This window comes from Heterodontus francisci, chromosome 28, assembly GCF_036365525.1.
Source record: "Heterodontus francisci isolate sHetFra1 chromosome 28, sHetFra1.hap1, whole genome shotgun sequence".
In the NCBI taxonomy this organism is placed as follows: domain Eukaryota; kingdom Metazoa; phylum Chordata; class Chondrichthyes; order Heterodontiformes; family Heterodontidae; genus Heterodontus; species Heterodontus francisci.
The window spans coordinates 21,886,173-21,901,547 of record NC_090398.1 but is presented as its reverse complement, the minus strand read 5'-3'; the positions used below and the strand labels follow the sequence as shown (position 1 = coordinate 21,901,547).

Below are 15,375 nucleotides of genomic sequence, written 5' to 3'. Positions count from 1 at the left end.
CATCTGGTGTAGGTACATCCACAGTGCCGTTGAAAGGGAATTCCAGTATTTTCACCAAGCAGCAGTGAAGGAACAGCGATATATTCCCAAGTGAGGATGGTGTGTGGCTTGGAGGGGAACTTGCAGATGGTGGCATTCCTACACGTCTGCTGCCCTTGTTCTTCTAGGTGGAAGAGGTCACAGATTTCAAAGGTGCTGTTGAAGGAGACATGGTGAGTTGCTGCAGTGCATCTTGCATCTGATACACTGCTGCCACTGTTCATCCCTGGCGGACGGAGTGAATGTTTAAAGTGGTAAATGGGGTGCTGATCAAGTGGGCTCCTTTATCCTGGATGGTGTCGAGCTCCCTGGCTGTTGTTGGCGCTGCACCCATCCAGGAAAGTAGAGAATATTCCATCACACTCTTGACTTGTGCCTTGTAGATGGTGGACAGGCTTTGCGGAGTCAGAAGGTGGACTACTTGCTGAAGAATTTCAAGCCTCTGACCTGCTCTTGTGGACACAGTATTTAAACTGCTCCTCCAGTTCAGTTGCTGGTTAATGGTAACCTTTAGGATGTTGATAGTGGGGGACCCAGAGATAGTAATGCAGTTGAATGTCAAGGGGTTATGGTTAAATTCTCTCTTGTTAAAGATGGTCACCGATTGGCAAATGTATTGCATGAATGTTTATTGGCATTTATCAGCCCAAGCTTGGATGTTATCCAGGTTTTGCCGCATGGGGACATGGACTACTTTCAGTTCCTGAGGAATTGAGAATGGCAGATAAACTATAATGTAGGGAAATGTGAAGTTGCTCTCTTTGGTAGTAAGAATAGAAAACAGAATAGTTTTTAAAAGGTATGAAACTTGCAAGCTGGCGGGCAGCCATAAAGACGGGGCTAAAGTGTGGTGAGTCGAAGAGACTTAGTAGTTGGCAGGAAAAAAGACAGAGGCGCAAGGGGAGAGCCAACTGTGTAACAGCCCTGAAAAACAAATTTCTCTGCAGCACCTGTGGAAGAGCCTGTCACTCTAGAATTGGCCTTTATAGCCACTCCAGGCGCTGCTTCACAAACCACTGACCACCTCCAGGCGCTTATCCATTGTCTCTCGAGATAAGGAGACCAAAGAAGAAGAAGAAGAATTTGCAAGTGTTGATGTTCAAAGAGACTTGGGTGTGCTTGAATGCAAAAAGTTAGCACGCAGGTACAGCAAGCAATTGGGAAAGCAATTGGCATGTTGGCATTTATTGCAAGGGGACTGGAGTACAGGAATAAAGAAGTCTTGTTACAATTGTACAAGGTTTTGGTGAGACCACATCTGGAGTACTGTGCACAATTTTTGTCTCCACATTTAAGAAAGGATATACTTGCACTGGAGGCAGTACAGCGAAGGTTCAATAGATTGTTTGCCTGGGATGATGGAGTTGTCCTATGATGAGAGGTTGAGTAAATTGGGCCCATACTTTCTGGCGTTTAGAAGAATGAGAGGCATCTCATGGAAAATTACGATTCTGAAGGGATTGGATAGAGTAGACACAGAGATTGTCTCCACTAGTTGGGGAATCGAAAACATGGGGGCACAGTGTCAGGATTAGCGGCCGATCATTTAGGACCGTGAAGAAAAAAAATAGTCGACTCAAATGGTTGAGAGTCTTTGGAATTCTGTACCCCAGAGGGTTGTGGATGCTCCATCGTTGAATACATTTAAGGCTGGGATAGACAGATTTTTGGTCTCTCAGGGAATCAAGGGAAATGGCGAGTGGGCAGGAAAGTGAAGTTGAAGTCTAAGATTAGCCATGATTGTACTGAATGGTAGAGCAGGCTCGATGGGTCATGTGGTCTACTCCTGCTCCAATTTCTTGTGTTCATGTGACACTGTACATTGTACAATCATCACCGAACATCCTCACTTCTGACTTTATGATGGAAGGAAGGTGACTGATGAAGCAGCTCAAGATGGTACAGCCTAAGACATTACTCTGAGGAGCTCCTGCAGTGATGTCCTGGAACTGAGATTATTGACCTCCAACAACCACAACCACCTTCCTTTGTGCTAAGTTTGACTTCAATGTTATGAAGGTGCTTCCAATTTTAAATATTTTTTGAGGGATGGTGTTCAAAGGACTGTGGAAATACCTGAGGAGATGCTGGACTTGTAATTTGTTTTTTGAAAGTAGGTCACTGGAACGACACTTGTGACTTTGTTTAATAACATTTACTGGAACTCACATGTCTCAAGCTAAGTAAACAACAGAGGCCTTGCTGACTATTGGAGTTGTTTACAGAGAAGTCACATGTCTAGATTTATGGTGGTCAGGAGTTGGTTTCATTTTGAACTGTTTGAATGGACAGTTGGGGTGTCAGCCTTCTAAGAGAGAGAGGTCACCAGTTCACCCTGTTCCACCTCTTTGAGAAATCTGAGAATCCAGTGTGAGAACTGGAGAAACTGATGCAGCATTTCTCCTGAGAAGTTTCTGCAAGACTTTTTCTTCACATCTCCTGAACGAACTGCTTCTGAAAAGATCCCAGTCAAAACTGCATGTGACGAGTGACTCCCGTCTACATGTATCCAGACACCAGTCTAACTGGAACATTCCATATCTTATACTTTTTCTCCAAGAATTAACAAACACTTGTCCAAAGTATTTTTTTTTGTTTTTCTTTTTGAAAAGTTGATCTCTGCAGAGAAAGCATCTTTATTTTTCCTTTAACTGGTGTGTGTGTGTGTCCATGTGTGTTGGGTTATTTCGATGGGAATATATTTGTACGTTCATATTTCAATGTGTGTGTGAAAAAGCTTTGCATCTTTATGAAATGAATCTTGTTTTATAATAAATTAATAATTTTCTTGATTATTAATGAAACTTTATTCAGAAACTAAAACAGATGAAGTTTCTAATTGGCTGTATCGGTAACTGGGTAAAACATTTAAATATATGTTGTGACCTGTGGAGAAGTGGAACTAGAGAAAGACCGTGCACTCCTCCATCCTCGCTCATAACACCAACCAGTGGAGAGTTTTCCCCTGATTTCCACTAACTTCAATTTGCCTGGGGCTCCTTGATGTCACACTCGGTCAAATGCTGTCTGGATATCAAGAACAATCACTTTCACCTCACCTGGTCATATGGTTCAGATTCCGAGAACATCGGAGGGTAACCAAAGTCCAACAATTACACTTGCTTTCGGCCATTTCTGATCATTGCTGCTAGGATTGTACTTTTTTTAATATCTTTTTTTCTGGAATATCTCCTGACAATGCAGAGCATGTGCAGAGCGATCGCCGACGTCATCACTGTGTCCCAACATTCTCCAGCTTGCCAGTATGGGTGTGTGCACGTGTGCGTGAACGTCACCATGTAACGGTGTCAGACGAAATAACGTCAGAGTGTTGCTTCACCCCTCAATGGCCGCAATTGCAATCTCTATCCCTCCAACAGTACCCCGCTCCCTCCCGCCATAGGCGCCTCAGTCACCTCTTTTCTTCCCAGCTCTCTCCCACTGTTCTCTCCTGCGCTCGCCTGCTCGGCGCTCCCGACTCTTTGCCACTCCATCCCGCCTTGCCACTAGCACCTCGCTGGCCCCCCTCCCCACCCCAACCCCCGCCAATTCTCTAGATGGCGAGGTGGGGATTGGGCAGGAGGGAATAGCGAGCAGACGCGTGCGGGAGAGAATAGTGAAATGGAGTGGTGAGCAGTCGGAAGCGGCAGGAAGGTGGGTGTGGGAGGGAGCGGGTAAGAGAAGCGGTGATTGCAGCGGGAGTGGGGTATGGGGGTGTGTGGAGGCGGTGATCACAGTCATTGAGGGGGGCGGAGGGTTTGGGTTAAATTTTTTTGTGTTAGATTGAATAGCCCCATTTTAATACTGATAGCTGCTTGAGAGTCATGGAGTTATACAGCACAGAAACAGACCTTTTGGCCCATCGTGTCTGTGCCAGCCATCAAGCACCTAATTATTCTAATCCCATTTTCCAGCACTTGGCTAGTAGCCTTGTATGCTATGGCGTTTCAAGTGCTCATCTAAATACTTCTTAAATGTTGTGAGGGTTCCTGCCTATAACACCTCGTCAGGCAGTGTGTTCCAGATTCCAACCACCCTCTGGGTGATTTATTTTTCATCATATCCCCGCTAAACATCCTACCCCTGACCTTAAATCTATGCCCCCTACAAAATGACCCCTCCGCTGAGAAAAAGTTTCTTCCTATCTAACCTATCAACGCCCCTCATAATTTTGTAACCTCAATCAGGTCCCCCCTCAGCCTTCTCTGCTCTAAGGAAAACAACCCTAGCCTTTTCAGTCTCTCTGAAATGCTCCAGCCCAGGCAACACCTGGTGAATCTCCTTTGCACCCTCTACAGTGCAATCACATCCTTCCTAGAGTGTGGTGCCACAGTACTCCAGCTGTGGCCTAACTAGTGTTTTATACAACTCCATCATAACCTCCCTGCTCTTATATTCTATGCCTCGGCTGGTAAAGGCAAGTATCCCATATGCCTTCCTAACCACCTTATCTACCTGTGCTGTTGCCTTCAGTGATCTATGGACAAGTACACCAAGGTCCCTCTTACCTTCTGTACTTCCTAGGGACTTACCGTCCATTGCATATTCCCTTGCCTTGTTAGTCCTCCCAAAATGCATCACCTCACATTTATCAGGAATAAATTCCATTTGCCATTGTTCTGCCCATCTTACCAGCCCATCTATATCGTCCTGTAATCTAAGACTTTCCTCCTCACTATTTACAATGCCACAAATTTTCCTGTCCTCTGCCAACTTGCTTATCATGCCTCCTATATTCATGTCTAAATCATTAATGTACACTACAAACAGGAAGGGTCCCAGCACCGATCCCTGTGGTACACCACTGTTCACAGATTCCACTCGCAAAAACAGCCCTTGACCATCACCCTCTGCTTCCTGCCACTAAGCCAATTTTGGATCCACTTTGCCAAATTGCCCTCAATCCCATGGGCTGTTAACATCTTAACCAATCTCCCATTTGGTACCTTATGAAAAGCCTTACTGAAGTCCATGTAGATTACATCAACTGCTTTACCCTCATCGACACATCTAGTGACCGCCTTGGAAAATTCAATAACGTTAGTTCGACATGATCGCCCCTGACAATGCCATGCTGACTATCCCTGATCAATCCCTGCCTCTCCAAGTGGAGATTAATCCTGTCCCTCAGAGGTTTTACCAATAGTTTCCCAACCACTGATGTTAGAATCCCTGACCTGTAATTACCTGGTTTATCCCTTCTACCCATCTTGAATAATGGCACCACATTCGCAGTCCTCCAGTCCTCTGGTACCTCTCCTGTGGCCAGAGAGGATTGTAAAATCTGTGAAAGAGCCCCTGCTATCTTCTCCGTTACGTCACATAACAGCCTGGGATATATCTCATCTGGGCCTGGAGATTTATCCACTTTTATGCCCACTAAAACAGATAACACTTCCTCCCTTTCAATGCTAATATGTTCAAGTATATGACAATCCCCCTCCCTGATCTCTACACCTAAATTGTCCTTCTCTATAGTGAACACAGATGCAAAGTAATCATTTGAAACCCCACTCATGTCCACCGGTTGCACACATACATTGCCACTTTGGTCCCTAATGGGACCTACTCTTTCCCTGGTTATCCTTTTGCCCTTAATATACTTATAAAATGCCTTAGGATTTTCCTTTATCATGTCCACCAGTGTTTTTTCATGTCCACTCTTCGCACTCCTAATTGCTTTTTTTTAGTACCCCCCCCCCCCCCCCTACACTTTCTATACTCCTCTAGTGCCTCCGCTATTATCAGCGCTCCGAACTGCCATAAGCCTTCTTTTATTCCCTGATCCAATCCTCTATATCCCTTGGCATCCAGGGTTCCCTGAACTTGTTGGTCCTACCCTTCATCTTAATGGGTACATGTTGGCTCTGAGCCCTCACTATTTCCTCTTTGCATGACTCCCACTGGTCTGATGTAGACTTTCCGACAAGTAGCTGCTCCCAGTCTCCCTTGGCCAGATCCTGTTTTATCATATTGAAATCGACCTTCCCCCAATTCAATACCTTTATTTCGGGCCTGTCTTTGTTCTTCTTCCTAACTACCTTAAATCTTACTGAGTTGTGGTCACTATCCCCGAAATGCACCCCCACTGACACTTCTAGCACATGGCCAGCTTCATTCCCGAGGGTTAGGTCCAGTACTGCCCCTTCACTTGTAGGACCTTCTAAGTACTGGCTCAAAAAGCTCTGCTCTATGCATTTTAAGAATTCTGTCCCCTTTAAGCCTTTTACACTAAGAATATCTCAGTTATTACCCTATTATTTTTACACCGCTCTGATATTTGCCTACATATCTGCTCCTCTATCGCTCCCTGACTGTTTGGAGGCCTTTAGGACACATCCAGCCAAGTGATTGCCCCCTTCTTGTTTTTCAATGTACCTATATGGCCTCATTTGAGGAACCTTCTAAAATATCATCCCTTCTTACTGCAGTAATTGACTCCTTGATCAACAGTGTAATGCCACCTCCTCTTTTATCCCCTCCCCTGTCACGCCTGAAGATTCTTTACCCTGGAATATTGAGCTGCCAGTCCAGCCCCTCCCTCAACATTGTCTCTGTGATAGCAACAATATCATAAACCCATGTGCTATTCAGCGCTCTCAATTCATCTGCCTTACTAGTAAGAATCCTTGCATTAAAATAGATGCAATCCAGCCTTGCAATTTTCACTTGTGCCTTAACAGGTCTATACTTGCTCTGCCTTCCAGACTGACACAGTTTCTCTGCACCTCCACTCTGTATCCCATTCTGCTGCCAAATTAGTTTCAACTCCCCCCCCGCTCCCCCCCCCCCCCCCCACCCCCGCCACAATAGCACTAGCAAACCTCCCAGCAAGGATGTTGGTTCCGTTCCGATTCAGGTGCAACCCGTCCAACTTGTACAGATCACACCTTTGCCAGAAACAGACCCAGTGATCCAGGAAACTAAAGCCCTCCCTCCTGCACCATCTCTTCAACCACGCATTCATCTCCTATTCCTATACTAACTAGCATGTGGCACCGGGAGTAATCCAGAGATTACAACCTTTGAAGTCCTGCTTTTTAATCTGCTACCTAGCTCCCTAAATTCTTATTTCAGGACCTCATCCCTCTTTCTACCTGTGTCGTCGGTACCAATGCGTACCACGAACTCTGACTGTTCACCCTCCCACTTCAGAATGCCCTGCAGCCACTCAATGATACCCTTGACCCTCGCACCAGGGAGGCAACATACCATCCTAGAGTCATGTTTGTGGCCACAGAGACGCCTATCTGTACCCCTTACGACAGAATACCCTATCACTATAATTCTTCCACTCCTTTTCCTATCTGCTGTGCGGACAGTGACGTTTCAGTCGCTGAGGCTACATTTGCAAATCTGCCCATACTGCGCCACCTAGTGGTTGCATTGACAGCAAACGCAGCCTTATTTTCATAGTCTTGGACCTTCACCTTGAGGCAACCATTTTCTGTTACCATATTCTACTCTGGAAAGGCAGTTGGTGAAGAATATTATTGGAGATAATCTTTACTCAGTCTTCTATTAATTTATAGAGTTAAGCATTACAAGCATACACCTTCCCACTCAATCACAGCACAATTTCAATAAGTGCCTCTTTATATGTGCTCATGTGAAACCCCAGTTAATGCGCTCTACCTGCTCACAATTAAACAAATCAATATACAATTAGCACTTACCGCAATTTCTGAATTTTACAGTCTGGGTTCTTCAGAGCTGCAGACATTAGTCTCAGTCCTGAGTCTCCCAGTGTATTATAACCCAGATCCATAAACGTGAGTGATTGGTTTGTGCTGAGAGCAGAGGCGAGATCATTCATACAAGAAGCTGTGAGGTCGTTATCTTCCAGTCTGGCATCAAAGATGGAGAAATATCAGGAGTCAGAGTAAATTTGCTGTGCTTATTAATAACACTATTACTGATAGTAATAATAATAATGGGCATTGTCAGACATTCAATTTTTATAAATACAATCTTACACAATCTGGTACTTACAGCAGTTCTTGTATTCTGCAGTGCGGGTTCCTCAAAGCTGCAGACAGTAGTTTCACTCCTGAATCTCCCAGTTTATTATCACTCAGGTTCAGAACCATCAGTGACCGGTTTATACTGAGAACAGAGGCAAGAACCTCAGCAGAAGAATCTGTGAGATTGTTTTCTTTCAGCCTGGTATAAAAGATGGAAAAATAACAGGAATCAGAGTAAATCCCGTGTGTTTATTTATAACACCATTACTGATACGAATAACGTGCAGTGCTTAGCAATAGCACTATTTCTGAAACTAATAATAATGCAGTGTTTATAAAAACATAGAAAAATACGGCATGTTTCTGTGCTGTATGAATCTATGACTCTATTAATAATCGTCTAACACTCTGATAAGAAAAAATGTGTTTTGCTAAGGGGATGCAATAATGTCCTGATTGGGCAAACTGTAGATCCACATATTTTCTAAGAGTAATTGCCTTATCACACTGTATGTCAAGTTCCATTTGTTCCTCTTTGATAGAAGGTTTATTCATCCGCACAGATATCTCACGAGAGACATCAGAACTGATAACATGGCTTGCTCCAGCTATTTCACATGGTATTCTGATTCTCCGTACTGTCCACAATGTGTTGTCATCACTAAACCTGAAGCAATTAGTCCTTTTATACACTTAAGCATTGCGTCAATTCTCACAACTTAGTAAACATGGATAACATTTTAACCGATCTGTTCTACACACTGTTGAAGTGCAAGCACTACTAGCACGACACAGTGAAACAGGCCTGTGAGCAACATTCAGTAAAGGACTAAAACTCCTTGTGACATGTACAATTTGTTCGGCTTCATCAAAGTCTTCATCTCAGAATCCTCTGTCCCATGTGTTATTGAGGACTTTGCCTCTACGCTTTGTGCAGATCATGGCATAATGGTATTTGGAGCCACACCAGATGCATCTATTAACTGCTCCTTTGCCATTGCTGGGATTCAGTCACATTTTATTGCTCTTCCAATTTTGTCTTTGCTATAATAGCCGGATCTGACTGTCCATAACCATTCCATTGTACTGACCCCTGTATCCAGTATCTGGTCCATTTCCAAATCTGCCAATCATTCATTCTTCTATTCTTTGTGTTACTGCGAATATCCCATTTGCTCCACCAAGGCCCCAGGAATCTTTTCAAGAGCAGACATCTGATCAAACAGGGAGTCTCTCTCTCTCCAAGAACTGAAGACCAGTTAGAACCAGGAACATGTCCCTATGCTACACCTTGGCACAAGCCAGCAATTTAAGTGCTAGCACTGAACCAGGGATCTCTAAAGTGAATTTTGCCAATCTTTTATACAATCTGTTAAAGTACATGATATATTCTTCCTTTGAATAAACATCTATTTTCCAAAACGTATCAAACTATGACAATGACATTTCATCCAAGAACTCTAATAGAAGATCCAAACCATCATCAGTTTTTAACTGACAGGGAGGCAGCTCACAAAGCATTTTACTTCTTATTTTACTTCTGGTCCGAAGCAACGCCAAGGCCATACCTTGTTTCCTTTCTCGTCGGAACACAACCCATGTCCACATCTCCACTTCATTCTTCCACTGGTCATTTTTTTATACTTATTTGTTTCGTAGATGTGGGCTTCGCTGCAAAGGCCAGCATTTGTTGGCCATCCCTAATTGCCCTTGGGAAGGTGCTGGTGAGCTACCTTCTTGAACCTCTGCAGTCTCTCTGGTGTAGGTACATCCACAATGCTGTTAGAGAGGAAATTCCAGTATTTTGACCCAGGAACAGTGAAGGAACGGCAATATATTCCCAAGTGAGGATGGTGTGTGGCCTGGAGGGGAATTTGCAGATGGCGGTGTTCCCACGCATCTGTTGCCATTGTCCTTCTAGGTGGGAGAGGTCGTGGGTTTGGAAGATGCTGTTGAAGGAGGCATAGTGACTTGCTTCAGTGCATCTCTACTCCAGAGGGTTGTGGATACTCCATCGTTGAATACATTTAAGGCTGGGATAGACAGATTTTTGGTCTCTCTGAGAATAAAGGGATATGACGGGTCCGTGGGAAAATGAAGTTGAAAATAGGTCACTGTATCAGTAACTGGGTAAAACATTTAAATACATGTTGTGACCTGTGGAGAAGTGGAACTAGAGAAAGACAGTGCACTCCTCCATCCTCGGTCATGACCCGAACCACTGGAGAGTTTTCCACTGATTCCAATAACTTCAATTTGCTTCGGGCTCCTTGATGCCACACCCGGTCAAATGCTGCCTCGATATCAAGGGCAATCACTTTCACCTCACCTGGTCATATGGTTCAGATTCTGAGAACATCAGAGGGTAATCAACGCCCAACAATTTACTCTTGCTTTCTAACATTTCTGATCATTGCTGCTGGGATTGTAGTTTTTTATGGGGGTTTTCCCGGAAAGGCTCCTGACAACGCAGAGCATGTGCAGATCAATCACCGACGTCATCACCAGCTTGCCAGGATGGGCCCCTGCAAGCGCTCGTCAACGTCAGCACGTAATGACGTCAGACGTAAAATTTCAGAGTGTTGCTTCAGCCCTCAATGATCGCGCGATTGCAATCTCCATCCCTCCAACTATACCCCGCTCCCTCCCGCGATCGGCGCCTCAGTCGCCGCTTCTCTTCCCTGTTCACTCCTGTTTTCGTTCCCGCGCCTGTGCACTCGCTGCTCCAAGCTCTTCACCGCAGCATCCCGCCTCGCCGCTGAAACCCCGCTCGCACACATCACGCGCACCGGCTCATCTGCTGCTCCATCCCGCCACACACTTCCTGCATCGTCGCTGGCACCTCGCTCGCATACCACACACCCCCTCCAGGCCGCTTCTCCTGGCAGCGACGCGGGGAGAGAGCAGCGGGAGGGAACAGCGAGCATACAGGTGTGGAAGCGGATGGTGAACTGGAGTGGCGAGAGGGGACTTACTCCAGTGTCTGTATTTTACAGTCTGGGCTCATGCCCACAATCTGCATACAATTAAAGATAATTAATATACATTTGGCACTTATCACAGTGCCTGTATTTTACAGTCTGAGTTCTTCAAAGCTGCAGACTGTAGTTTCACACCTGAATCTCCCAGTTTATTATCACTCAGGTACAGAGCTGTCAGTGACTGGTTTATACTGAGAGTGGAGGTGAGATGCTCAAGACAAGAATCTGAGACAGTGTTTACTTGCAGGCTGGGATCAAAGATGGAGAAATAACAGGAATCAGAGTAAATCCCCAGTATTTATTTATAACACCATTATTGGTATGAATAATGTTCAATGCTTAGCATTCACACTAATGATGATACTAATAATAATGTAAAGTGTTTATTAATAATACTGTTATTGATAATAATAATATACAGTGTCAGCTACCCAGTTATTATAAACACAATCTCACACAGTCTGGTACTTACCCCAGTTCTTGTATTTTACAGTCCGGGTTCCTCAAAGCCGCAGACAGTAGTTTCACTCCTGAATCTCCCAGATTATTGAAACCCAGTCTAAACGCAAACAGACAGAGAGTGAGAAACAAACTGAATCAAACCCTGGACCTGATATAATTCACTTTCTGTTGAATGTTACAGGAAGCACTGAAAAAGACTTGAGAAAATTAACAACCAGATTTTCCCATCACTGGCAATGAATCTCACACTGTAGAACTCCTCATATATTCAGGAGCTGTCAATAAACATCAAAGAGGGAAGTAACAGGACAGAAGGTAGGTGATTGGTTGTTGAGTATTACAGTGTGTTTTTGTCTCTCTAAGTGACAGCATCTGAATTAAACATTGCTTGGGGAAATAAATATACTACTTTATTAGATAAATGTAATACATAAAAGTAGCATTTTTTATTAATTGTTTTAAAAGACCTAATTACATTTATTCAGATTATCAATAAACAAATTAATTATAAAAGACTAGCGATGACAGGGCAGGCTACGTGTTGGGACTGTAGGATGTGGGAGTTTGAGGATAGTGAGACTGTCCCACATTCCCACACCAGCAGGAAATGTCTCCATCTTCAGTCATTCCAGCTCAGAGTCAATGGGCTGGAATGTGAGTTAGAGACATTCCCAAACATAAGGGAGGGGGTGGAATGTCTTCACAGTTTTATCCAGAACACAGTCACAGTTCAGAGAAAATCACAGGTTCAAGAAGAAGATGTAACCATTAGGGAGCAGCGTGGTGAGGACTGAGGAGAGATTGAGAAGGAGGTTCCTCAAACACAGGTCCTGTCCAAAAGGTACAATGTACTTGTTACCTGTGAGGACAAGAAGAAAGACTGTGGGGAGGACAGTCACAATGTAGACCAAGGTACTGTGGCTCAGAAGACTGTCCAAGGGGGAAAGAGCAGAATAGAATGTGGTAGTGATAAGGGTTTCTATAATTAGAGGGATGGATAGTGTCCTCTGCAGACATGAATGAGAATCCTGTCGGACGCGTTGTCTACAAGGTGCCAGGGTAAGGGATATCTTATGGTGGCAGGAGAGCAATTTGGAAGGGGAAGGAATAATCCAGTTGTCCTGGTCGATGTTGGAACAAACAACATATGTAGGAACCGGGAGGAGATCCTGCTGAGAGAATATCAGGTGTTAGGAGCTAAACTAAAAAAGCAGGACCTCAAGGGCAATAATCACTGGATTATTTCCCAATCCACATGCAAATTGGCAAAGAAACAGTCAGATCAGGAGATCAGTCAGATTCTGCCAGTTAATTTACATTTTTAAAGAACTCCCCCGCCCCAACACAATGCACCTAATCAAATTCTAATGTCCCTTTCCCACCCCCGAATAATAATTAAATATTTGCCCTTCCCCTCCCCACATAAGACTTACCTTGGGAATATGACCTTCCCCCTCCCGCAAACTGTACAAAATTTAAAGTTCACCCCTTCCCATCATCCTCTGCACCCATTATGTTTATTTGACCCCGACCCCCGCCCCACCCCCCTCACTAAAAATTTTAACTCCTCCCCTCCTCACCAGTGTCAGGCCTTCTTTCCCCAGATGGGGAAGTGACGACACGGTAATGCCAGCTGCTGCATTGAAGATCACGGTGGGCCGAAAAATCCCAGGTAAGTTTATTTAAATGTATTCATGATGTTCATTGCCAAGCCGTGCCCCGTTGCCCGGGGGAGGGGGGGGGCGCCATGGAGCCTCGCTGCCGCCAGGAAAATCAGGCCCAACCCTCCCGATGTGGTGGCCTCTGCCGGAACGATCTTCTGATTCTCCCCCACCAAGGAGCCTGACATCAGAAGCCCGGTAAAATCCAGTCCATGCATTCTGAACATGTCTTTGTATTATTCTCGATAGTTCTTCTTCATCAATTTCTGTAATCTCCTCCAGCCCCACACCTCTGCAAGTTACCTACACTCCTCTAATTCTGGCCTCTGGCACATCCACAGTTTTAATCGCTCCACCATTGATGGCTGTGCCTTCAGTTGTGTAGGCCCCGAGCTCTGGAAGACCCTCCCTGCACTGCTTTCCTCCTTTAAGACTTTTTTAAAAACCTACCTCTTTGACCAAGCTTTTGGTCACCTGATATAATATCCTTATGTAAATAAAAAGAAACACTTGCATTTCTAACGTGCTTTTCACGACCACCGGACGTCTCAAAACACTTTACAGCCAATAAAGTATTTTTGAAGTGTAGTCACTGTTGTAATGTAGGAAGTGTGACAGCTAATTTACACACAGTAAACTCCCACAAACAGCAATGTGATAATGAGCAGACAATCTGTTTCTGTGACATTGATTGAGGGTCAGGATTGGCCAGGACACCAGGGAAAATCCCCCTGCTCTTCTACAAAATAGTGCCATAGAATCTTTTACATCCACCCAAGCTGGTAGATGGGACCTCAGTTTAACATCTCATGTGAAAGACAGTACCTCTGACAATGCAGCGTTCCCTCAGTACTGCATTGCAATGTCAGTCTTGATTTTTGTGTTCAAGCCCTGGAGTAGAACTTGAATTCAGAACATTGTGAGTCAGAGGCGAGATTGCGACCAACTGAGCCAGAGCTGACACATGCACGTGGTTCACTGTCGTACTTTGTTTTATAATACTCCTGTGAAGTGCGTTGGGTCATTTTATTACATCAAAGGTGCTATATAAATATCAGCTGTTGTTGTTGTCTGCTCCTATCTAATATGGTACTAATTCCTTCTCTAGTACTATCCAATACACTCACTACTTTAGGTACCTTATTCCTCTATTCTACTTCTATATACTAGTGCCCACCCCCTGCCAATTTAGTTTAAACCCTCCACAACCACACTAGTGAACATCTTCACAAGGACATTGGTCCCAGTCCTGTTCGGGTGGAACCAGTCTCTTTTGAATAGGTGCCTCCTGACCCAGAACTGGTCCCAATGCCCCAAGACTCTGAAGAACTCCCTCCTGCACTATGCTTCAAGCCACATATTGATGCTCCCTATCTTCCAATTTCTACTGTCACTGGTGTGTGACACTGGGAGTAATCTAGAGATTATTACCTTCGAGGTCTGATTTTTTAACTTCCGTCCTAGTTCCTGAAAATCTGATCGTAATACCTCAATATCTGCTCTTTCTATGTCGTTGGTACTGATGTGCACCACAACTTCTGGCTCACTTCCTTACCCCTGCAAACTATTCTGCACCCACTCTTTTACCCAGGCCAGAAGGAGGCAACACGCCATGTGGGACTCACAATGAGGGTTACAGAAATGTCTGACTATGGAATCTCCTATAACCACTGCATTTCTACACTTTGCTGTTCCCCCCTGTGCAGTCCCTTGCTCATGGTCTGGACTGCTCTCTAATGTGTTGTCATTATCAGCAGTCTCCAATGGGAGGAGATGTTTCAGGTACAGGTTCAGTCCATTCCAACAAGGGTAAAAGTTAATGGAACCAAAGCCAGGACTCCTGGGATGATGAACGAGGTAGAGAATATACTGAAACAAGAAAAGGGTGTATGATGCATGTCAGCTGCATTCTTCGTGACAGAACCAGGACAAATACAATATGTTGAAAGGGGAAGTGAAGAGCAAAATAAGACTGGCAAAGAGAGAATGTGAGAATAGAATGGCAGTTAATATAAAAGGGAATCCAAAAATCTTCTACTAGCATGTAAATGGTAAGCGGGTAGTCAGAGGCAGGGTGGGGTCTATTAGTAACTAAAAAGGTGATATATGCTTAAAGACACAGGACAAGGTTAAAATACCTAATCAGTACTTTGTATTGGTGTCTGCTAAGGAAGATGATGCTGACAAAATAACAGTAGAAGTGGAGATGCTGGAGGTAATAGACGGGTGAAAATTGCTCGGCCGGATGGACTAGAAAGACTGCCTTTG

General features: G+C 44.5%; 1 protein-coding gene across 1 annotated transcript in view; it reads right to left on the bottom strand.

Annotated features, from left to right (window-relative positions):
* Nucleotides 1-15,375, bottom strand: part of LOC137345134 (NACHT, LRR and PYD domains-containing protein 3-like) — a 77,716-nt gene that overhangs the window by 7,837 nt on the left and 54,504 nt on the right. Inside the window, exons 9-11 of the mRNA XM_068008603.1 lie at nt 11,457-11,543; nt 8,032-8,202; nt 7,716-7,886 (exon numbers count right to left, since the gene is read on the bottom strand). Of these exons, the coding sequence (XP_067864704.1) occupies nt 7,716-7,886; nt 8,032-8,202; nt 11,457-11,543 (429 nt within the window). The remainder of the gene's footprint in view (nt 1-7,715; nt 7,887-8,031; nt 8,203-11,456; nt 11,544-15,375) is intronic.